The 23,603-nt window shown below is 41.5% G+C and overlaps 1 protein-coding gene across 1 annotated transcript in view; it reads right to left on the bottom strand.

Moving 5' to 3' along the window:
* FAT4 (FAT atypical cadherin 4) overlaps nucleotides 1–21,920 on the bottom strand; it is a gene marked incomplete at its 5' end in the record, with an annotated part of 59,452 nt that extends 37,532 nt beyond the window's left edge. Inside the window, 5 exons of the mRNA XM_057373287.1 lie at nucleotides 11,083–11,257; nucleotides 11,971–12,893; nucleotides 16,923–17,273; nucleotides 18,840–19,101; nucleotides 21,789–21,920. Of these exons, the coding sequence (XP_057229270.1) occupies nucleotides 11,083–11,257; nucleotides 11,971–12,893; nucleotides 16,923–17,273; nucleotides 18,840–19,101; nucleotides 21,789–21,920 (1,843 nt within the window). The remainder of the gene's footprint in view (nucleotides 1–11,082; nucleotides 11,258–11,970; nucleotides 12,894–16,922; nucleotides 17,274–18,839; nucleotides 19,102–21,788) is intronic.
* Nucleotides 21,921–23,603: the final 1,683 nt, after the last annotated feature.

Consider the following 23,603-nt stretch of genomic DNA (forward strand, 5'->3'; position numbering starts at 1 on the left):
AGGCTGGGAAATTCCTAAAAAAAAAAGAGGTGGCAGCGCCTTTAGATCCCAACCTTTGCCTCATGCCCCAATCCCTTACTCTCCAATTGCCCTTCCTCCCTGGAAGTGTCTACAAGGCACCATGCAGCGCGGTGTGGGCTCACTTGCATCAGCCTTGCAGAAGGGAATACTCCAGCCAAGGCTGAGCACCACACTAACRAAATTAACTGGGGTAATATAAGGAACCCAGACCTCATCAACGCTGGCTTGTGGCTGCAGAGCGCTCACAGACACATCCCAGAAGCCCAGTATTAATTCAGATGTTTGCAACATCCCAAGGCATTGGTCTTTGGTTCAAAACCCCAAACCTTTCTCATCTTACTTCAATGGAAAAACTCACGTATTTACATTGGTTTCCTGTCTGTGTAGTTATCCAAATAGGGTGGGGTTTTTTTGCCTCTAAGCAAAATATCACGTCCACAAATTTACTCCTTTATTCTATTACACTGAAAGATAAAGTTGCAATTTCACAGGGAGAGTCCTCAAAGCTTTAACTCAGTTGAAATTAAATGACTAGCTCACATTTCTGCAGTTACTGAGAAATATAAGAAGAGGAAATTACAAATGAAGTAATTTCATATGGAAAAGAAATAGCTCGGGGCCAAATTCTACCGTCCTCAGTGAACTTCCAGTGAAAGCTGTGCTTGCATAAGGACCACAGAATTTGGCCCTTGGTAATAAGCAGGTTTCATAAAATGTACATRCCATATTTGTGGTGAGAGAAGTAGTTTCCATGGTCAGGCTGAGTTCCCAGATTTCTTAGTTTTGCTTCAATAGCACATCTTCCCCAAGTCAGTTATTCTTAYTACAGTAAAGCATCACCTCTATTTTATTCAAACTGCTCTTAATATTTTGCATAAATAAGGGCAGTAAATTTAGTGTAAATTCTGCAATATTAGCCAAACACACAAGATGACCCCAAACCATTCTTAATAAACCAGATATGTTACAACCTAGCTAAAACTGCTGTACATAGCCACACAAGCCTCTGAGTACTTTTAAAAACAGTCCTGAGGGCTAAAGCCACAAAGAAACATGCACTTTTCCCTTAGTGAACTCATATTAAAAAATTCTATGATTTTTCATGATAGCCTGAACTATTTTTCAGCAGAAGCAGCAACTATTTCTTTGTCAGACACTCCTCATTTAGAGCATTTCTCTAGTGTTATACAACCAGCAGGTTTTTTTCCAAATCCCAAAATACCATAGGCTTAGAATATCCATGCTGGAAAAAAAAGTTTTCTAGAAGGATGGAGGAGTGAAGGAACCAAATGATGAACAACCAGAGAACACAGAAGTGACTCTGTGAACTAAATGAGAGAGATCAAACTGGCTGCTCCTGTTTCATGAGAATCTTGAAAAATTTATAAGATGGTGCCATTCATACATTAATATTATCATCATCATTCTGAATTTCCCATCTCTGTGCTGCAGTCTGTTTCCATGAACTGCACAGTTTATTTTCTAGGTGGCAGCTGTACATATACATTAAGCAGACGGTCCCACACACGTCATTGTTGAAACAGAGATTAACCTGGGCTAGTGTCAAAACAGCAACACTGAGTTCAGGGGGAAAATCGCTTCCCACGGATGTCCTTCCAAAAATGTCAGCTTTTTTGCTTACATCTGCAAGTAAACATGTGTCTGGGGCTGGAGAGAAGGAGCAGACCTTGGGATCCTGCTCTTTGAGGCCCCTGGTGGAGGATGAGTTACAGAGGGAGGTTATGAGAGGCCACCCTGGGCTCAGCCAGCACTGGGCTCTGTCCCCGCTCTCTGATGGGACACTGGAGGAGGTGACACGAAGGAACATCCATGGGGAATGTGGGGCAGGATGGCACTTGTTCAGCTCCCCACACCACATCTGGACCCCAGGGAGAGCGAAGAATGATCCCAGTGCACTGGAGCAGCAAGGAAAAGCCATGGAAGGAAACTTGCAAAGCCATTTAGGTTCTACAAGAAAGCTCAGGAAAAGATGATGCTATTGGAAATTATCTCGGCAGAGTGGTGCTGTTTGGCTCGCAGCAAAAATTAGAAATAGGAGAATGTGTCCAGTACACCATCCACATATTGTTTGAAGCCTTAAYAGCTTCTAGGTCCTGTCTGCACCATGGTGAGCGCAGCAGATAGTAAAACCATCATTCCTTTCAGAAATCAGGAACTCAGAAGTTTTTGCCAGCATTAAAATATCAAAATTAAGTGCTAGAAAACGAACAATGAAGTTACGTAAAAAGCCCACAGATACATTTCACTAAAATGAAGAAAAAAAAAGGATTAAAATGAATCTAAATGACTAATCAAGACTCACACTGCAGGCAGATTACCATGTTTTGTGGTAAATTAAACACATCATTATCCTGAAAATTGGAAAGCGATTTAACAGAAATGGAATTTTTGCCTCACTGAAATGTGTTGCTTTGCAACAAAGCGGATTCCACTTCTCCAGTCAAACACTCAGTGAATGAGTTCCAGGACTAAGAGTTGTGTGTGTTATCACAGAGAATTAACTTTTTCACTCAAGTAAACAAGGCCTTTCTCACAGTCAAGTGGCCAATCTTTTTAAATTCATTTAAATGCAGACGGAGTGTGCTGAGCCTCACTCAGCTGGTGAGTTTTAAAGTAAATACAGACTTAGATTAAGGAAAAATGCAATCAGGCTRCATTACACTTTGCATTTCTAGTGCACAAGGAGCTTGATTTGGAACATGGATGACTTTTGCTTATTTTCCAAGAACACAGAAGAAACTGCGTATTTGAAATGAGAAAAAGAAGCAGTTCTTTTTACAGGATTGCACCACAAATATTTGTCCTGGCTGGGTGTGTTGACTGTGCTTTGTTTTTTTCTTACTCAATTTTTCACCACAGGCTGTCATGGTAAGTATTAAAAAAAGTGGTGAACCTARATTATTTTGAGACAAAAGCAGAAATAAGTGGCAAATAAAAGATATTAAAAAGTTAGAAGCAAGAAGTACTTGCAGGCAGTTCAGYGGGTGACTGGTGAATGAAACCATGCAGGAAACTCAGACTTTCAAAATTTCTGAGTGTCTCAAATCTGAGTTTTTCTCACAGTTAGGTACAAAGTAGTTGCTGTTCCCAAAGCAGATTAAACAGAACTTGTACTTCAAAAACCAAGGGAATAGATTGACAGACAGAATAGATTGGGACAAATCTGCACTTTTGCAAAGATTATCTAATAAGAAAAAAAAAAAGAAAAAAAAAAAAAAAAGGGGGGGGGACATTCTGTACTAGATCAGGTACTAGAAAAGCCAATTTCATCCCCCGCATCTAGCAGCCAAAATAAGCTGGAAGCAAATAGAGCTTAAATTTGAGAACAAAAAATAAAAAACCCCAAATAATAAATTAATCACTAGACCAGAGTCCAGCCTTGTTCCAGCAACAAAACACGTCCATCCATGCTCAGGCWGATGCCTGTGCACAAACACAGACACTCACACCTGTTCTGAGAGTGCAAAAGGAAACTTTGTCCCAAATAGTGAGGCACAATGGGATAGCTCATCTGGTTTTATCCACGTGGGTTTTAAATTTGGATACCAAAATTCCTGACTGGCTGCATCCTACGAATTCATTAAGCTTTGGAGCTTCAGAACAGGGGCAACACCACATTACAATAGATTTAATATGCTGCTGAAAGAACAGGACTTGCAGGCACACAGAGAGGCAGTTTTAAGGCCTCTGGTGTATATACACATTTCCCTATCCCTGTTCTCTTCCTCTGAGCAGGAGCAGTTTCCTGCAGCTGTTAACCCTGAAAGACAAAGAAAAAGCTGGAGCACAGCTACAGACCTGGGCCTGCAGGAACAGAGACCGAGAACAAAACACATGCAATAAAGAAAAATTAGAATATATATTCAGCACAACTACAAGCTGTTCAACAATCTCACATGTAGGTACCGCACATTTCTTAGCCTGAAATGCATTTATTTCCAGAGCAAGAATTCCCTTCTACCAAATTTGTTTCAGAAAAAGAACAATTAAGGAAAATGCTGAACATAATGCTCTTAAAAAAAAGAACAAAAAAAAAAACAAAAAACCAAAACTGGCAAATGATTGGTTGTAAGAGTGCAAAGAAGGAATTCTTCCCTGTGCACAGGTTGTCCAGAGAAGATGTGAATGCCCCATGCCTGGAAGTGTCCCAGGCCAGGCTGAACAGGGCTAGGAGTGACCTGGTTTAGTGGAAAGTGTCTCTGTCCCTGGCAGGGGTTGGAATGTGGTGAGATTTAAGGTCCCTTCCATCCCAAACCATTTTATGRTCTCCCTGTGCCCACAAGGCAGACGGTGCTGGGAGAGTGAACATGGCCATGTGCCCCACCCAAGTGGAAAGTGAGATTGAAAGGAAGTGGAACTGCAACTCAGAAGAAAGGCAGAGCCATTAACAAAAAAAAAAAAAAAGTATTTTCTTAAAACCACCAAATTACTCCTACTTCTTATAAGTTATTGCTNCTACTTCTTATAAGTTATTGCTGTAAACAGAAAAAACAGAGAAGCTGGTTCCTGCAGGGACTGCTGACTAAGGCAATTTTTGATGGCTTGTGACTCCTGAATATCCCAMAGCAAAATTCCTGTAATGCACAATTTTGACTTACACTTTAAAAACACCCTGTATAAATAAAGAAGATTAACTGGCAGRATAAATGTTCAGGCCATATGTGCAAGTTATACTTGTTTTATCCTTGCAATTAAAGCTTCCTGAAATTGTAGCTTTGTATTTGAAGATTGAGCTAGCAGACTTACAATTTACAAGGTGTAATGTTTAATTTAAAAAATGGTTTAAGATCACCACGACTGGAAAAATCAGTATTTCTCAAAGGCTGATAAACTGCTTAACAACTACTCCAAGTATTCTTCTGCAAAACAGATTACACTCAGAGAACTCATCAGCAGACATGAAACAATTTTACAGTTAAGTGATGTACGCAGAAGAACAATTTAAAATTAATTTTCATGTARAAGTTCCAAACTAATCAGACCAAGATGAACGAATGAAGAGGTAAGGGAGGAAGTGTAACAGCTTGAAAACTGAAAAACAGACAATTCTTTCTACCCTGAAAATTTTTACATATTAAGCATTATATTCCAGCTTGTTTTCCAGTTAAAATAAATGTACCCGAATCTTTTCTTCAAAGAGATATACCTGCTGTTTTTCCCTCTCAAACTAGTTTGGTTTGGTTTGAAAACAGAAATCCTATGCATTGTTTGAATCTGAGTGAAAATCTTTCATTGTTTTCACAGATATGTCAGCTTGAGCCCTTTGCCAGCCTGAATGTCAGACTCTCCTGCACCAAACCCCAGAGAACTTATGTGCTTGGATTTAGCCCAGAGACTCTTGCTGGGCTATTYTGAAAATGGTGATCTAATAATGAAGGTTTAAGCCCAAAAAGAGGACTAAATCCCTCAAATGGTATTCYGGGGCTGTTTTATGCATCTCATGGGGCAGCTCTCCGAGGGGATGAGCTAAAGGCTCATCTCCTTTGGGGAGGAAATGTGTCACATCCTATAGACACTGATATGCTGTCTTCYTCGACAGTAACTCCTTAGGGGCTATCACACTGACTTTGCCACAAACCCACTTCCTAAATCACTTTTGGAGCTTTTGTCTTCTAGAGAAAAATGTCAAAGTGAGCACTGGCAGTTTCTAGGCTCTGTGATAGGGCAAGACCCTGCTGTTAGACCCCCACACCACAAAATGCCACTGTCCATTCTCTCATCTCCTGATTTTGGATGATGGTRGGACAATATGAACACTGTGAACTCATTGATGAGTCCATTCCAGTTCTCCCACAGTGCCATTTAGAAATAAATTAAAAAAACATGTGGAACTACTACAACAATAGTTGTAGTACCAGTATTAAAAGTGCAAAAATAACAAAGCCAGTGAAAGAGAAAACCACTAAACTAGTCTGGAGTCAGTAGCAGTGACACAAGGAAGGGCTTCCACAAAGACAAGGAAATAAAGTGGAGCTGAGACAGAACCCAATATTCATTTTGAAACTGCTGTGCCATAAAAGAAGACCACAGAAGGGAGCAATCCCTCTGTCAGCTGCTAAACACCAAGGTGAGCAGGCATCAGCTCCATTGAGCTCACCAAAGCCTCAGCAAAGGGTGTATTCAGACACTGCACAGAAAGCMTGGCACACAGGACACCTCTAGCTGAAACTAGAGTCACTTGTTTGTTTTGACAGCACCAACATTTAAAAATAGCTACATTTGTTTTAAAAATAATATTCATTCTTTTCAGGCAACATCTTTTCACATTGTAGAATCCATTTCAGGTAGAAATAGAGTGCCTGTTAAGCAAACAGGATGAATATTAATGTCTTTTAGCCACATAAACCTCACACAGTCTTAAGACTTCCTAATCATTACTAGAAAATACAGCTTTTTGTTGTCACCCCAAACTGGGAAACATCTTGAAATGCACTGTCATCTTTCATTTAATTTTAGGATTGAAAGGAACCAAAAGCCCGGCTCAGAAGAGAATTCCTGAGAAGGAAATAACCTCTCTGCTTGGTTGCCCTCCTACATTCTTGAAGGAAAGAATGCATAAATCGGGGACCAACATTTTCTAAAGAAAAAACATATGGTTGTTTTTCATCCAGGCCAGGGATGTATACAAAGAACAGCTAACTAAATATAATAATCACTCCACTTATTCATTTCTTTCAGGACTATTTATCTAAATCAGTAAATAGATTATTTAAGAAAATAAAATTAAAAAATCCCAAAACACGGGAACACAGCTTCTAATTAGAAACATCAGAATTTGATTATGGTTTTATTGTGGCAATGTGCCATTCTGACCAACCCAATCAAGAGGTGGTGGCTGCAGTTTATTTAAACAGTAGTCCTGGGCAGTGAGCAGRTTTCCAGATGTGCTACTCCACATCCCTGCAATCAATAAATAAAAGGARGACGACTGTTGGAATGCTAACATTTGTCCAGAAAATTGCTCAAAGAGTTAAAGACATGGATGATAAAAGCAGCTGCACCAGTTCTTGTCACGCTGCCAGAAGTGAATGTTTACCTAGTGGAGCATCCCCACCAGACGGGGAAAAAAAAAAAAAAAAAAAGTAAAAGGTCTCTTTTCCCAACCATTTTGCCATGAAAAAAGGTACAGCAAAGCAGAAGAGATTTATGTGGTAGAAGCAGACCCRWGAAGACACATTCAAATARYTGTGTGTAGGTTTTTGGTGCTGATGTTAGCAGACATTCTGGGGCAGCATCTGCAATCTAAAYACTACCCTGTTATTCCACAGCCCATCACTTTGCCTGTCGCTGTATTCATWATCCGTGCACTCTTGTGCTGCAGGAAGGTTCTGAATGGGGATGGCTAAATTATGGGGTTGAATTATGGTTTATTACTCGGCCAAAGCCACAGGTGTACAGCTCTGGAAGATGTGAATGTTCCCAATGATGGATGCTTGGTGTGTCCCTGTAAATCCCCTACCTGGAGTGGAGTTCGAGCATCCCAGACCCAGCCCAGTGAGAGCACGGTGGAAGTGCAGAGTGAGGGAAGAGTGTTGATAAACCAAGGCAGGAATCAAACCCCTCTGTGCAGACTGTCCTGTGGACACTGGGCACAAGGCAGGCTGCAGACACAAATCACTGAGCAGAGCACCAGGAGCTGTTTTGTCTGTCTKTCCCCTCCCCCAGCRCASAGARRASWCTCCACCGACCCGCGATCCACCCTGAGCACCGGGCGGAGGATCAGCAGGCAAGGCCAAGGAATAGTTGGGCCAGAGCCAGGACAATGCATCTATCASCACTGACTTCTCTGGGCCTGAGGGGAGCTCTTGCTTGGGAAAGCATTTCTCCAGCAAGCGCCTGGATTTCCACTGCTGGCACAYGTGGCCCCACCAGCAGTCCCCTACTTGGCCTGTCCCCAACGCTTATGAGCAGCTCAGCTCTCCATAAYTCACAATTCTTCTCAGGATTCAGGACAGATTCTGCCCAGGACCAATGTCCAGGCTCTGGGAGAGCATGCCTGTGTGCAAGGAAAGAGCTCAGAGATCCCTGAGGGCACAGGCACTGGATCCTCTGCAGCCCTGCTGGCTCCACGCTTTACCACATCCTAATCCTTCCCTTGCTGTTATAGGCAGCGTACCTGCTGCCAAAACGTGCTGTAAAACCTATAAAGGTACATTGGATGGGTATCTCCAGAGAAAAATAATGAAAAATTACAAATCATCCTTCTTCCAGYAACTTCCCCTTACACAGGCTAAGGTACCACTGCAAGAATCCACAGTCAAAACTTGATAAAGTGAAAATAAACATAAGAAAAGCAAGAAATCCTTGATTATGGATAAGGAGACCAGGAAAACAGCCAAAACTAAGTTGAGAATCCATTAGTTCCAATGTCTAATGGTGCTTCTAAATATGTATTGTGTCTGCTTCCTGGAAAGAACAGGAAGAGTTGGCACAGACTTCTATGAGCAGGATATCATCTCTGAATATTTTCAACCAGTCAGTRCAGCCTATAAAAACTGAGATGCAGACCCTAAGAAAAATGGGAAGAGGGCTGGACAGACAGAATTTYGCTCCTGATAGACTTTTCCAGAGTTAAGTGCATCTGGATGTGTACCGTGATTTTTATCTGTAAAAAAAAAACCCAAACCTTAAATCAGATGCACCATATATGGCAAGACTGTTCTTTGGGCTGCTAAAGACAACTTGAGAGACTGTTTATTACAGCTAATAAAAGCCAACCTCAAAGTGCAAAGGATAATACCTTTTCCTTGATTCATTTTCAAATATAAAATGGATGTGGAGAGTTTCAGACAAGTCTGCTTTCTTCGACTCTTTGTCAGGCACAGCTTCCCTACCTGTTTTGCATGCGAATTTCTGGATGACTGGTCTGCATGCAAAATCCTCCTTTCTAAGAATTATCAAACAAACACAAACTAAGAGACTCAAAGGAAATAATTACATTAGGCAAAGAGCTGGAAGCACCTGTGAGAGTTTCTTTGATAAACAGTTAGCAGCTGCTCAAGAACATAAATACTCCAAACACTTTTATTATCCATTTCAAGATTGTGTCATTCCCATCTTTTTGCCAGYATGGCAAGAAATACCTCATTTAATGAAGCAGACATTGGCTAGCAGCAGCCAGTGGTACCACCTGGATATCTATGCCCAGGATTCATATCTTCTTCCATGAAATCAAGTGAAGTTTTGCCRCTGATTTCCACTGAAGACTTCTACTTCCTACGATGTTTTAGTTTAGATAAATGACAGCTATCACAATTTTCAATGTRTTCTTTGCTGGTGTGAATTCAGAACAACTCTCAGTGCAACCAGAAGATGATAGTTTTTGTTATTCACCAGCCTGGTTGAAAATTATCCCAAATCACACCAGCTGTGGATTAGTCAGRTTGTAAACTTAAACACAGCAAAGCAGTTACATTTAGCTTGAAGTTATAACTGAGCAGCTGCTTCTGAATATGCTTGCTAGTACACTTTGACACTGGCAGGAGGGCATGGGAACTTGTTAGCTTTACAGGAGCACAGCAAATTTAAAAAGGAAGTTTCAAACAGTGTTTAATGAGTGTGCTATCTACCTGTTTAAACACAGGAACTCATAAAACATGCTGCTGTTCTCAGCACTTGTGGCAAAGGCCCCRTGCACACTTCATGTATGAACATCTCCCTGCATTACCTGGAAGGCACAGATCTCCCAACACAGCTAAATATTTTCATTTGGGACTGCAGGATTTAACTGTTGGTTAAATCTCCTAGATTTTGTTTGGTTTTTGTTTTTTTTAGGGACCAGAGTGTAGAAAAAGACTGTTCTTGGCTTACACACAGTGCTAGGCATGGGGTACAGCTGAGCTCTGCTCCCCTCCCTCATCCAAGAAGGTCGATAATTGTTGGCTGCATGACACCCCATATCAGTTCAGGTATTCTGTACTCACTCTCTTGCCCTCACTGATTCCACCAGCTTGGRCTGAGAGACCAAAGAGATGTGAAGGATCTGTGATCCTTACAAATCCAGCCTCAGCTTCCGAAGGAACGTAAGGACATTCAAGCCCAAGCAAGTCCAAGTCACAAGTGAGCAGTTTGAGGCTCAGAGTAATGGAAAACCAGTATAAAAACCATAAAGCACACAGCATCTCTAGCCAAAGCACAAGACAAATGATACCTCAAGTCCTAAAATTGTGTTTTGCAGCTTCAGCTGTGGAATACCTGAGCACTGCTGCAATAGGAAAATATAAGCCATAGCTATTGTCACTGGCACAAGAGATACTGCAYACAGCATGGCAGAAAACAAAACTGTATTCACTTGTCAACATGTTGGGTTTGGTTCTATTTTTACTGCTGGAAAGCAGGAACAAGTTCTGCAGTAAATTAAATCCATCAAACCATGGGAGACTGGAGACCRGTCCAAAGTATGATGCAGGATGTCTTTGTTAATAATACACCAAAATATGAAACCAAAATTCTGTGCTTGGATACCTCAAGTGAAAGTGCAATTAATCTTCCTAACAAGACTTCACGTCCTGTTTTAAAATGAAAAAACTTGGAATAAATTTGGTATTGTGGAGCAAACATATGACTGGATGCTGAGCAAAGCAGAAAATTAAAATAATGAAATGCAAATTCTTATTACTTTTCAGGGCTAGGATTTCAGTAAGATTAACTGGGTAGTTGTTAGCTGTTTTCTGGTCGCTGATGCGACCTCTGCACGTTTGTGATGCCAACATTATATGGGTTTTATTGCTGTTTATATGCGTGAAGGTCTTATGACTTAGGATGGACCACTTGCTACTGCAGGGCAAAAATCCACCTCCCTAAACCTGCAGTGAGTACTATTAACAGCAGACAACTGGACATAAAAATAAAATCCTGACCTCCAGGAACCAAACTCCCTTTGACATCAGCTAAGCCCAGCCTCTCCCTGCAGAGATCTCCATTCAACCCACCCAATCTCCACCCACTAAAGTTTCAGACCACCATGAAAACATTTATTTCTGTCCAGAACTCCATGCTTTGCACATGACCTGAGCAGAAGAGAGGTTTTGGTTGCCTTACCTGTATCAGAAGCTGTGACCAGCAGCAGGTACTGCTCCTTGGCCTCCCTGTCCAGGCTCCGCTCCAGGCGCAGCTCTCCGCTGCCCGACAGAGTGAAGGCTCCCTCCTCATTGCCAGCCACCAGCATGTAGCTCAGCTTGCTGTTCAACCCTTGGTCGTCATCCCTTGCCACAACCTACACAAGCAATGCAAAAAAAAAATGGTTATCAAGACCTGGTGTGTCTGTAAAATTATACTGGGATAAAGGAAACATCCTCAATGATAATAATCCAAGTTAACGGATTAAATTAATTCAAATGCTACAAGTATAAATTAGCTGTAATTGTAAAAAAATGTTTAACACAGTGGTGGCAGACCTAAAAAGCACAGTTTGAAAATATTCAATAGTTGATTACCTATTTTTCTCAAGCATAAATACAGTAATACTGTGTTGGGGCTCAGTGAAAACCACAAATGACCTGGTACAGGCTGAGTTCTGTATGAGAGCAAGCACTGCACGTCCTGCTGTCTCAATCCATTTAGTTCTCTCTCAACATTTGGCACACAGCCTCATCCCATGTAGGCAATGACCAGATTGAGAGATTTGTTGCATGGAAGCTGAGAATGAGACAAGAGATAGAGCAGACTCTTAAAGTCCCAGTGAAGGCAGACGTGAGGATAGGTGGGGAAACATGAACAGAACTCAAAGCTTAACTTAAAATTTTTGGTAAAAAAAGCCTCACCCATTCAAACAAAAAGGAAAACAGGCAAATGACTGCAAGTCCAACGAAAGCCAAGGAGCAACTTTTTTGCTGTTTTGCCCCTTTTTAATTTTGAAGGAAAGACACTGAACGTTAATAGCATGTCGGCAATTGTCAGAGATCATTATTTATTGCTGAATGTACCCACCTGAAGAATAACTTTAGGGAGCGTCTCCAAATTTTCAGGGACGTTCACAGAGTAGGGAGAAAGTTCAAAGGTGGGAATGAAATCGTTGACATCCCTCAGAACAATGCTGACCGTGGCRGTGTCGGTCCTGGGGCTGCTCCCGCGGTCAGATGACTGAACGGTCAGCGTGTAGGAAGGCTTCCTCTCTCTATCCAAAGGCTTGGCCACCGTGATCACCCCCGTCACGGAATCGATCCGAAACTCATTGCTGCCATCTCCACTGATGATGGCATAGCGGACCTGCCCGTTGGTCCCTTCGTCTCCGTCCGTAGCCAGCACCTGGATTAAATCCGTCCCCGTCAGAGTATCTTCTGCCACCTCCACTCTGTACAGCTTCTGGGCGAACAGCGGGTTGTTGTCGTTGATGTCCAGGACTACGACCACCACATCCGTAGATGACGAAAGGGACGGCTGGCCCTTGTCTGTGGCTACCACAGTCAAGGTGTAGTTGGCCACGGCTTCTCTGTCGAGCTCCCCGGTGAGCTTCACCTCCCCATCGATGGTCCCGATGCTGAACTTGTTTCCCGGAGGCCGGAGCAGGCTGTACTCGATGTAGCTGTTGGGGCCGCTGTCGGGATCGGTCGCCTGCGCCCTGAACACCACCGTGTCTATGGGCGTGTTCTCRGGGACGTAGGTCAGCTTCGGGGAGATGAAGCTGGGGGGGCTGTCGTTCACATCCAGCAGGATGATGGACACCTGGGCCGTGCTGGTGTACCTGGAGGCTGGAGGGGGGGCCATGTCGTGGGCTTGCACCACCAGGCTGTAGAAGGACTGGCTCTCCCGATCCAGAGGCTGCCGGATGCTCAGCACCCCGCGGCTGTCGATGGCGAACTGCCCCGCGCTGTCCCCGGAGGCGATGCTGAACGAYAGCTGAGAGTTGGAGCCTGGGTGGGGAGGGACAACAAAGGTAGAGAACATGACTTCATCCCACCGACTGAGGTATCAGTATTTCTGGCCTCATTTCCATAGGAAATATTCCTTCATTTTCCTACAGAAATGAGGACTGGACAACCACGTTGAGTATTCAGCCCTCTCATAACCATTTTTGAATCCCATCTGCTAATTTCAGCCAAGTTTCACAGTGGAGCAGAAGCCTTTGAAATGAATATTTTCTGACAAGAGTTGAAAAGAGAGAGCGGGAAGGATGTTAATTGGAGAGGCCACAGAGGGAATGGCTGGCACAGTTCATCTCTGCATTTCATTCAGCAGGAGCTGCACAGTGGCACCACGAGTAATTTTTCCCCATCTACARTAAAGGGTTTGAAGTATTTTCCTTCAGAAACCAAGACTCAGTAGCTCTGCTGCTCACTGAACATCTGGTTTCCTCCGTTCTTCCCAGTTCAACTAAGCAACGTTATTATTAATGTAATTATTTCATGAATTCTTCCACTCAATTAAAAGAAGCCACAACCAGAAACTCCCAAGCCTAGCTGGAGYAAGCCAAGAGTGAATAGTGGGGAAAGGTATGCTTCCCATATATGGCATGGTATTCCAAAATATCAGATGAACAGCCCTCATCTCATGATCAAAACATAACTAGCAATTATGGTCAGGRGAGAGATTTATCATTCCGGTAAGGGAAATGCATCTTGAACCTTGAAAGGGCTGTGAAATATCCTTAAATWTTTCATGCAGGAAACAATGTGTGTCACTACTTCGATCCCACAGTTCACTCTATAAACAACTACTTATTGGGAACATCTAATTGTGAAATGAGTTTTCCRTCTGTCTTACTCCTATTTTAATTAATTTCAATTTTTTTTTCCTGTTTTGTGTATTCAAGACTGTTATTTAGGATTAGTAAATTAACCAACCATTAGCTACTAATTTACCCCTCAAACTGGCTTGTTCATGCAAAGAAACCAAGCTGCCCACTCGTTGATTGCTCTGCATTTTGTCATTTTTACTCAGAAGCTTTTTTCTCTCCAAGTGAATTGCTTTGATAGTAAAATTATCCCTGCATTAGATTTACTAATCTCTGCTATTTATTATGCTCAGACTTGAGAAATCTAGTCTTACTTGTCTTTCCCCCAGTGGCTACTCTAATTGGCATCTTTCCCTCTCTCTTTTTCCTCTTGTTGGAGTTAAATTATAAAATGAACAGAACCAAACATGAAAGACAAAATATTTGAATGCAATTAAAGAAATTAATACATTTATCTGGCAGAAATGAGTGTTTCTCCATTACTTTGATCAAGTGAAGGAGGGTGAAAGTTTAATGCTAGTCTGCTTTTTTGTTCATTTGTATTTTCAAATGACTAATTATATGGATGAAAGTCTTGATTTCGTAAAGTACTTTCTGCCAATTCAAGATTTTTGTCAATTTTTGGAGATGGGTACGATTTGGGTCCTGCAAAAGAAAACTATTTAAAAAATACTCTATTTTTACCCTCACTGTTTTCTATGGTGTTTATTCCTAAGAAAATTTACTGTTTGCTCCTCTTTATCTCACWTCCATGAACATTTTCTCATTCTTTGTCCTGCATTCTCATGGGTTTCCATGCTGGTAATGCTTACATAAATTAAACTATGAAACAGAAGAGTTGCCTAAATAGCAGTGAAGCCAGGAAGGCCACTTAATGAACTATTCTTTTTTTAAACACAGCATGCCAAGCTGGCATTGTGTACCACATCCATCCCCCTTCTTTCAAGGTTTGGAGCTGGGCTTTTCTTAGGAAGAATGCAGGAACATCCTCTTTGCTGAAGTTTACATTTATTTAATCTGAGGGTTAATCTGATAAAACTGWCAAAGGACAGACATGGAGTCACCAGTTGCATGATAACACTCTTTTAAAGAGTTTTGTTTCTATTTTTATTTATTTACTAATGAGACTAAAACAAAAACACCACAAAAGTACATTCCATAAATACTGGTAGAGTTTAGCTAGGAAATTACACCAGCTTTGCCTGGAGGAATACCTTACTGTACCAGTTGTGTGTGCTTTCCTCTGAGATTTATCCTGTTAATTCTTTCTTGAAAAAAAATAAAATCTTAATCTCTAGATAAATGTGTTTAACGTAACTGAGTTCTTTAGTATGTATTATTATATTACTATATATATTATTAAATTTCCAAGAGCTGTAGCTGATATTTGCTATGGGTCTGTATATGGAACAGTGCAAGCTGAGATAAACAGCTGCTGTTTCCCAAGGGTTGTACTGAACAAGAAAATGAAAATTGGAGCTGTTTCACTATCACCATGTTTCTGTCTTTATCAGTGTTTATGCTAAAACAACAGCCATACCTCATTATAAAACAATGTCTTTTCAGAGCTCCTTCAAACTATGGGGTCATGTAACATAAATAATCAACAAAATTATATTTGAATTGAGTGCACTATCTGTGAGCACATGGAGAAGAGTACAATACTTGCACCAGCTATTTCTGTGCTSTAGATAAATGTAAGACAACACGAGATAACGCGTTTGGGCTTGAAACAGAAACAACAATAGATCATAACATTTGCTTAAGTTACAGTCCTATGGGAGAAYTCAACCTGGCACGCTCTTGGAATGATATTTCTGCCCTATTAATTTTAAATCCAGCCTGCTAGAAAAGCAAGTGTGCCAGAAAATATAAAAGGCAAGATATCTGACTTCTCGTTGCATTGCTCCTCAAATACTCTTTGCCTCCTTGATAACTGAGTGTGTGATGAATGTGAATTGATATGTCAGTGCTATGATATAGTTCCCATCCACTGTGCACAGATGGAAATTAATGTATGAGGTGCAAGTGAAAAGGAAAACAGACTCATAATGGTGAAATGGAATGAACTTCCAAAGAGATTTGAAACTGAGTTTTGCAGCCCTAATAGGAAARTAAGAAATAAAGGAGAAGATAGACACAAATCCATTTATCTCCAAGTCTGAGGGAGCAACCCTGGCTTTGCATGATACAAGCTCAAGTTCCTCCTCCAACTTATGTTTARTTTACGTAAAATAAAAGCTTAACAAGTGTGGTGAAAGAGAGATKCATGCAAGAACAGCCAGAATCACAAAGTTTTAACTTTTGATTTCTTGGCTTATCTTATGGAATGTCTTCCTACTCAGTTTGATCTCAAAACCAGTAACACGATTTTTACCATGGAAAGTTCCACCCATCAGCACAAAATTTATCTCCCCACAAAAATGTTGGAGTTCAACAACTCAGCATTTCCTTAAGAAAAACTGCTTTACTGAGTAATCTTGATGGATTCAGTCATTTTAGGTGCACAAACTGGGATTCCTCAAAGCATGTAGCTGCTCTGTCCTTGAAGGACATTTCAGTGTGAGACACTTCCATGGGCTCTGCTGAGCCCCTGTCAGCTTGAGAGGAGACAAGGTTGCTCAAATGTCACAAAAATAACCTTCACCTGTAAAGCCACTGTGAGTGTTATGAAGAGTTTTGCYTTAAGTCACACTGGGTAATGTCTGTGGACACTTCAGAAAATGCTGTACACAACAGAATGATGTTTACCTATTTTATGGTCACATTCTATAACTATTCTTGCTTGGGCAAGGCAAAATGGTTTAGCAAACTATGAAGATTGTACCTTTTACATTGCAGCACAGGTAGACGCCATAAAGAATCCCTAGATTAAACCTTATTTTGATGGGAAATTTCCCCAAGATCTCTTTCAGTAAGTTTTTTAACCTTTAGTATTCAACATCKTGAGGATGACAATTGTCTTAGTGACACACTTAAAATTTAGAGCACATTTAAGATGACCGCAGATAACACCTGATATTACCACAACCTTCTTATGAATACATTACAAATTTTAAAAAAAAAGATTGCGGGAACACCTAGGTCTAATTTAAACGTGAGTTTAAGCATATGAGAGTAAGTTAAGTTTTTAACAAGATTTCTAATATGTTGCTGAGGTGAAACCCAGGTTACTGACTCGAGACAGAGAATGTGAGGGCAGTCGTACCGTGGTCGGCGTCGGTGACGCTGAAGTTGAGGATGGCGGATCCCGGGGGCAGGTTCTCCATCAGGGAGGTGCTGTAGGAGGCCATGGCGAACACGGGCGGGTTGTCATTGATGTCCAGGATGTTGAARTACACCCTGATGGCCGTGGCCTGGCCGCCCCCATCCTCAGCACGCACGGTGAGGATGTAATACTGCTGCGCTTCATAGTCCAGCGCCCGGGTCAGGTTGAACACCCCGGTGACGGGATTCAGGAAGAAGATCCCCTCCTCATCATCCTCGCTCACGGTGTACGTGATCTCCCCGTTGACACCTGAGTCGTCGTCGGTGGCGAGGATGGCTGCCACCAAGGAACCTGCACGGCACCACAGGAGAGCATCATCAGGCACTTGCAGCAGAGTCAGCTCAGCATCACACATGAGAGATATCCTCAAAGAGAAATTCAAGCCTCAATTCTGTCTGAGTAACTATTGCATAAGTTTTTTCAAGGGACACCATATTCTTGCCTTAATTCCTGCCCTAAGAAATGGCCAGGAATGCTTTTTATCTTTATCCAGATTAGATATCAACAATGGCAAAAATACCTTTTCTCCTACTTGGTATTGTCTTCCTATGACTCAAAAGACCCTCCCTTTGCCGCAGACAATCACAAGTTCTCAAACCTTCTAGATGTTTCTTTCCAAATGCAGAAACCAAAATGTGAGTATACACCACATGTCCCAGCTTTGCTCTTTGAAACAGTGCCTTTACAGGGTAACTGCGGTTAGAAAACGAGAAACCTTATAGGGGTCTGTTCTCCACTGTTTTCTGAAATTCAACGCCCTGTGAATTCGTGCCAGTGTTTTCATTTCTGCATAGCTGCCCTCGCATGACTGACCTATCTGACTGAAGTTTGGAAATCAAGTGTCACTTTTTAGTACTTCGAACACTAATTTTAATTAAGATCAGTTCATTTCCAAGAAAATAAATCATTAAATTTCCCTTTCTGTGGAACCAGATGAACTACAGCCAGCACAGTTAACTATTTTCAAGCAATGTGATAATGAARGCTGCTTATACCATCAGAATGAAGAATAGTGCTGCTTCAATCCATCTGGATATGCTGGTATCTGCTCCAGGACTGCTGGAGAGCAGAACAGCAGAAGATGCACTACTTTAATACAAAATCAGCCTATTTCTTCCTTCAGCATCCATCACTGCTAAGCTGGCTAGGAAGCACTAATGGACACCCTATAAATGATTAACGAGAGAAGAATCATTTTAATGTGAGGGAATTAGGCTTGCCTTTTCCAGGGCTATTCCTGCTAAAACAGACTGAGACTCAGGGCTCTGAGAGCAAAGAGCATGGCTGGGGATCAGCAACCAAAGCACTCTGTGCTACACAGACATCTCAATTACTTCCAGATCAGACTCCTGAGGCACAGCTGATTGCACTGCAATCCTTTAATGCAAAACACCACCAAATTTTGGGACAGGGACCATGGAGCAGAGTGCARAAATTGAAGGCACTGAGGGAAATCTTAGTTATCCCAAACTGAGACTCCCATGATTATGACAACCCTAATAAAAGCTTGAAAGCTGTCACCATGTCATTTACATCTCCTTGGTTTCTTCTTGTTTTAGAGCAAGCTTCTGAGATGCTACTGGCAGACACTTTTGTACTAATAATCTCTATAAAATAGAAATACAGTTGTTTTATTGGAATTTATATTAATTTGTCATCTGGAGACATGCAATGGAGCACAGTTTTTGAAAACTAAATCTAAATATTTCCAGTGTTTACAACCCCCTTTTTAAGCATATTTCCAGTGTTTACAACCCCCTTTTTAAGCATCAAAAAACTCTTGCATCCCAAACGAGCTTTAAAAGAAGAACACAACCACTTGAAAGGTCGGGGATCACATTTCCATTTCCCGTTTACCTGGAGTGGCATCTTCTGGGATGTCGAAGGAGTAGACAGGCCTGGAGAATTTGGGGATGTGGTCGTTGACGTCGCTGACGGTGATGTTTATCCTCACATCCGAGGACTGCAGGCCGTCGTCGGCGCGCACCAGCAGCGAGTACTTGGAGCGGCGCTCGCGGTCCAGGCGCTTGGTGGCGATCAGCTCCCCCGACTCGGGGTCAATGTGGAAACTGTCGTCAGCCCCGCTGATGATGGTGTATGTGACCAGGGCATTGGCTCCCTGAGGCAAAACACAAGTGGTCAAAGCGTGCTATCCGCCAGGAAAACCACATTGTAACTTGCAGTAAGGCAAGGATCGTTCCAGTAACTGCACTTGGGGATTATTTTTCAGAAGAGTTTCCTTTAATAAACAGCTTTCCTGCCCAGTCCCTGCTTCAGTCCCATGGCAGACACATATGCACATGGTTTTTATTTATGAGATGTGAAAAGACGAGATTACCCAGATACTTTGTGCTCCCATTGTTCATAAAAGGATTTCACCCAATCAATACCAAAAAGCTCTGTTACCTGTTTCAGTTTCCAGCCAGCATCACCAAGCAGTGTGACATCTTAATAAGGATCAATGTTCATTCTTGTTTTATGTTTGAAGGTTAAATTAAATCCCTGCCAGTGGGATCAGTTCTGCCTTTCTTGTTTTCTGGAGAGGAAGGAAGGGTTGGAAGGAAGGAGAGAGAACCTGGGGCAGGCACAGGGCAGCTCCTTCAGCCACCAAGCATGGCAAGGGCCACAGCTCATGGTCAGGAGAAACTCATGGGGACTGTGCTTGCAGCAGCCCCTCAAAGGTCAGTTTCTACATGGAAATATGTTTACCCCTGTAAACAAAAAACCCCAAAGAGACCAATCACGCATCATTAAAATCACAGTTGTGATCCCTTGGGTTACGCTGCAAGTCAAAAGCATTTGCTTTTGGGTCAAAAAATTTCATTTGTTCTCACGGAAAAAAATAAAAGCATTCATGTGGACTTTGAGCATTTTGKTTGAAAGGAAAATGAAGAAAATGTAATGTTACATGGAAAAATGTCATGTATTTATTTTTCAAAGACAGGCTTAAGGATACTGAAGGTTTAGTAACCTCTGACATCAAGAACCCACACCCTGCATGCTGATGGTGCCTGGCAATGTGTTCTGGTGGGCAAGCAGATATTTACTGTGCCCTCCYCTGGTGCCAGGGCAGAGCTAAGCTTTCACAGCTGAAATCTGCTGCTGACATGCCAGTGGCACTTGTGCAATGAACAACAGATCAAAGAGATCAGGCAGAAAGAAATTCCGTGGCTGTTTCAAATATTCTTGCCTAAAAAAGCAAATTACCAAACACCTGCTCGTGTTTGTGAGAAGAGAGAAAAGCATTTGTTACCTGACCTGACCAGAGTGCCCGTGCCAAACTTTCTCTCTGGGGTGCTGTTTCAAAGAGTCAGGCTGAGCTAACTGATAAAAGGCAATTTAGAAAGAAAACAGGCTTCTGCAGGTGCCCAGCCCTGAAGAGCTGCGTGCAGTGCTTCAGCTGTGTGCTCAGGTGTGCCATGGGGATGTCACACGCTTTCCTTCAATTGTGTGGCTGAACCATCAAATCTCCTGAGAATTTTCAGAGTTGGACACATTCTTCACCTCGTGTTTGACCAGGCAGAGTCCTTCTAACAGAGTGCAGCTAAAACCACAGCCATGTGTGGTACTGGTTTATACCATATTATTTCAAAAAGAGGGGGAATGAAAAAGTACCTCAACCCTGAACTGCACATCGCTGAGAAAACTTGGGCTCTTTGTGAAGAGTTCAAGTTACAAATGTTCTGGTAGGGAAATTGAAATCATTCCTCTTGATAAAAACACTGGCTGATCTCTCTCTGAGGTAACAAATCACTTCCCACCGGATGGAGTGATTCAGAATAGGTAACAGATTAGGTGCAGCTCAGGAATGGTTAACAAGAGTCTGGAGCGTAAGATATCCCTACAATATTAAATGTATTTCCCATACCACACCAGAGAGTKGTAGTTCAATATTTACTTCTTCCTAAAATAAAGACAAAAAGCTAGATTTTTTTTTACAGAAGTTCACCTTTCCAAAACCCTGAGTTTTGTCTGCATATCAGACTACTACCAGAAAATAAAGGCAAGAACAAAATATTTACAGTCACATTGGTACCATTCCCGGGGGTGTTCCCGTGGTTCCCTCTGTAGTAGTAAGATTAAGTATACCAATTAACAATCACAGGAAGACTAACCAAGCTAACACAACAAAGGCCAGGAAAAAAATTCTCTGGAGGAGGCTGAATTGCCCTATTATTTGAAAGCAAGAACTGCTTGTTGTTGTCAAATGTAACTCTATATTTTAATGATAACACAAACTCCTTTGCATGTTTATATTGACCTTTTAGGCCTTTCCCTTGTGGAAAGAATCMGTTTGAGTGAACAAAAATAATAAGATTAACATTTTCATAACTTCAGTTGCTAAAATAAATGAATGCATCAACAGCATTTTAGTCTCTTCATAGCACCTTAAYTGCAACATCCTCAAAGTAATGAATCTAAGACGGCAAAACTGTTTTGCAAATAGATACAGAGCACATAATTTAACATCATTTCTTTCCCCCTCTTTTTGGTAAAATAAAACCCTCTTTTGGAAGGGCTAATATTGATCTTTCTTAGGTCTAGTCAAAGGGAGAGCAGGCATGACCAGAAGTTTTCTTGTTCTCCAARGCTTGTCCCAGAATTATTTCACTGCACACCTGGGTTCAGCTACAACATCTTGGTTTCAAAGTTACTTTACACCTCTTTGATACTGGACAGAATTTTGTGATGACTGCAAGGTACCTAGGGCCAAGTTTACACAAAAGGATGAAGGAAACAGGTAAAAACCTATTTCCAGAGCAGCACTTTTAGTACCAATATTCAAATATGAAACCATGCTCCTACCTCATCGGCATCCATGGCTGTCAGCTGCAGTATTTTGGATCCATCTCCTATATTCTCCTCCACAGTCAGATCGAGCATGTCTGTGGGGAAAACTGGTGGGTTGTCATTGATATCCTGAAGTGTTATTTCTACCTGTAAAAAGCAGGAATAGGAAAAAAGTAGTGTGAGCACTAAACGCTGATTGGACCTGAATGTTACAAATCACATATTTCTAAAAGAAATCAGGCAAATTGCTCTTAATCACATGAATTAGCACATTCCCAAATCATACCAACAATAGGAAAAGCCCGTCCGGATATTAAAATTCCACATTSTTACAAAATACTCCTAGGAAAAGCTCTAACACAAATAAAAGTTAATTTGACTTGTTGATAGCAACTGATTTTAAATGGTCCTAGTCTAGTTTATATTGGAAAAGATCCACTGATAGACTGTCAYTGTAATCCTCAAAGTCAGCCCCTGGAGAATAACTGCCAAGTGCCGGGGCAGGAGATCGTTCAACCATTAAATGCTGCCTGACATAAAGATGAGGTGGTGTAAAATTCTCCCTGAAATGTTTATATATTGGCAACTCTCCGTTCCGAGAGGGGAAAAAACACCCTTGCACTTAATATATTTTATAACAAATAATCTGTTTTTCCTCTCTCTCTCAAAGCCCCCCTCTAATTGCAAACATAAACATTACTTTAGGAGCACCCACTAGCATCTACTCTCCTTGCCTATCCAGAGTTCAACAAATGTTCTTTTCACATGCCATGTTTGTGTGCTTTTCCAAGTAAGAATGATAGCTCCTGAAAGGTTGTTTTGTGATCTTTATCCCTAGTTTTTCATAAGCAAKATTGCTGCCCTGCTGATGCTAATTGAAAAAGATGCAGACCCACATTTTCTCTCGTTGCTGGGTCTGGAACATAATATTCCAAAATAGGAAAAGAAGACACAGCTGGTTTAGATTTATCATAAGAAAAAAAATGGTAGCTTTTGGACCCAAAATACTGAACAGTTACCAAACTCTGAAGACCCACTAAAATGAGAAGCTGAAAGAAGTCTTACCAAGGAACAGAGAAAGGTAAAAGGCAAAGGTATGGATGACTTAAAGAAGGTACCTGGATTGACAGATAAAACATTATTTACTCTACAGTATCTGCTATGCCATTATTCACAAAGATTCTCCCTGCACTTAGTTGAAAAAATATGGGTTGGGCTACTGTGGATACAGCCAAGACAGACATTTCTGGTGATCTAATATTTCTAGTCCCCTGTTAAAAATTTTCTTCTCTCTTCTGTTTTCACAGGGACCACCAATTGCCAAGCTGTTGTCTTGATCACCAGGATGATCCCAAACACAGAGGAAGTATTCTATTCATATTAGTGTAATATTAATATAACAGATACATGTGCTGGAAGCGGAGTCAAAAGCAGTGATCTTTTATAGGAGACCATTATTTATTTATTTATTTATTTATTCCTTCCCGAAGTGCAGCCTTTCCCCAGACTGGGTTTCAAGGTAAAGCAGCTGCACAGCTCTGAAATTCATTTATTCCTACCATACGTGTCATTCACAGCTAATGTTCCAGCTGCGGGTGACATTTTGCCACCAGAACCCATTTTTGTGATGAGAGATTACCCTTTGTACAAATCACATGGAAAATATGTGACAACTTCTGGGGGGTTTGGGACATGAGCTGTGCATCGCCTGCAGCTTGAAAAATGTAAAATAGTGAGGATACAAGGATACAAGATGGCTAATGGTTGTGGGACAAATAAATTAATTGTAAAGTCCCATTCTGGAGAACTGAAAAAGAATAAAAGAGGTAA

Source organism: Malurus melanocephalus, unplaced genomic scaffold (assembly GCF_030028575.1).
Source record: "Malurus melanocephalus ecotype Western Australia unplaced genomic scaffold, MMel_1.1 scaffold_192, whole genome shotgun sequence".
Classification (NCBI taxonomy): domain Eukaryota; kingdom Metazoa; phylum Chordata; class Aves; order Passeriformes; family Maluridae; genus Malurus; species Malurus melanocephalus.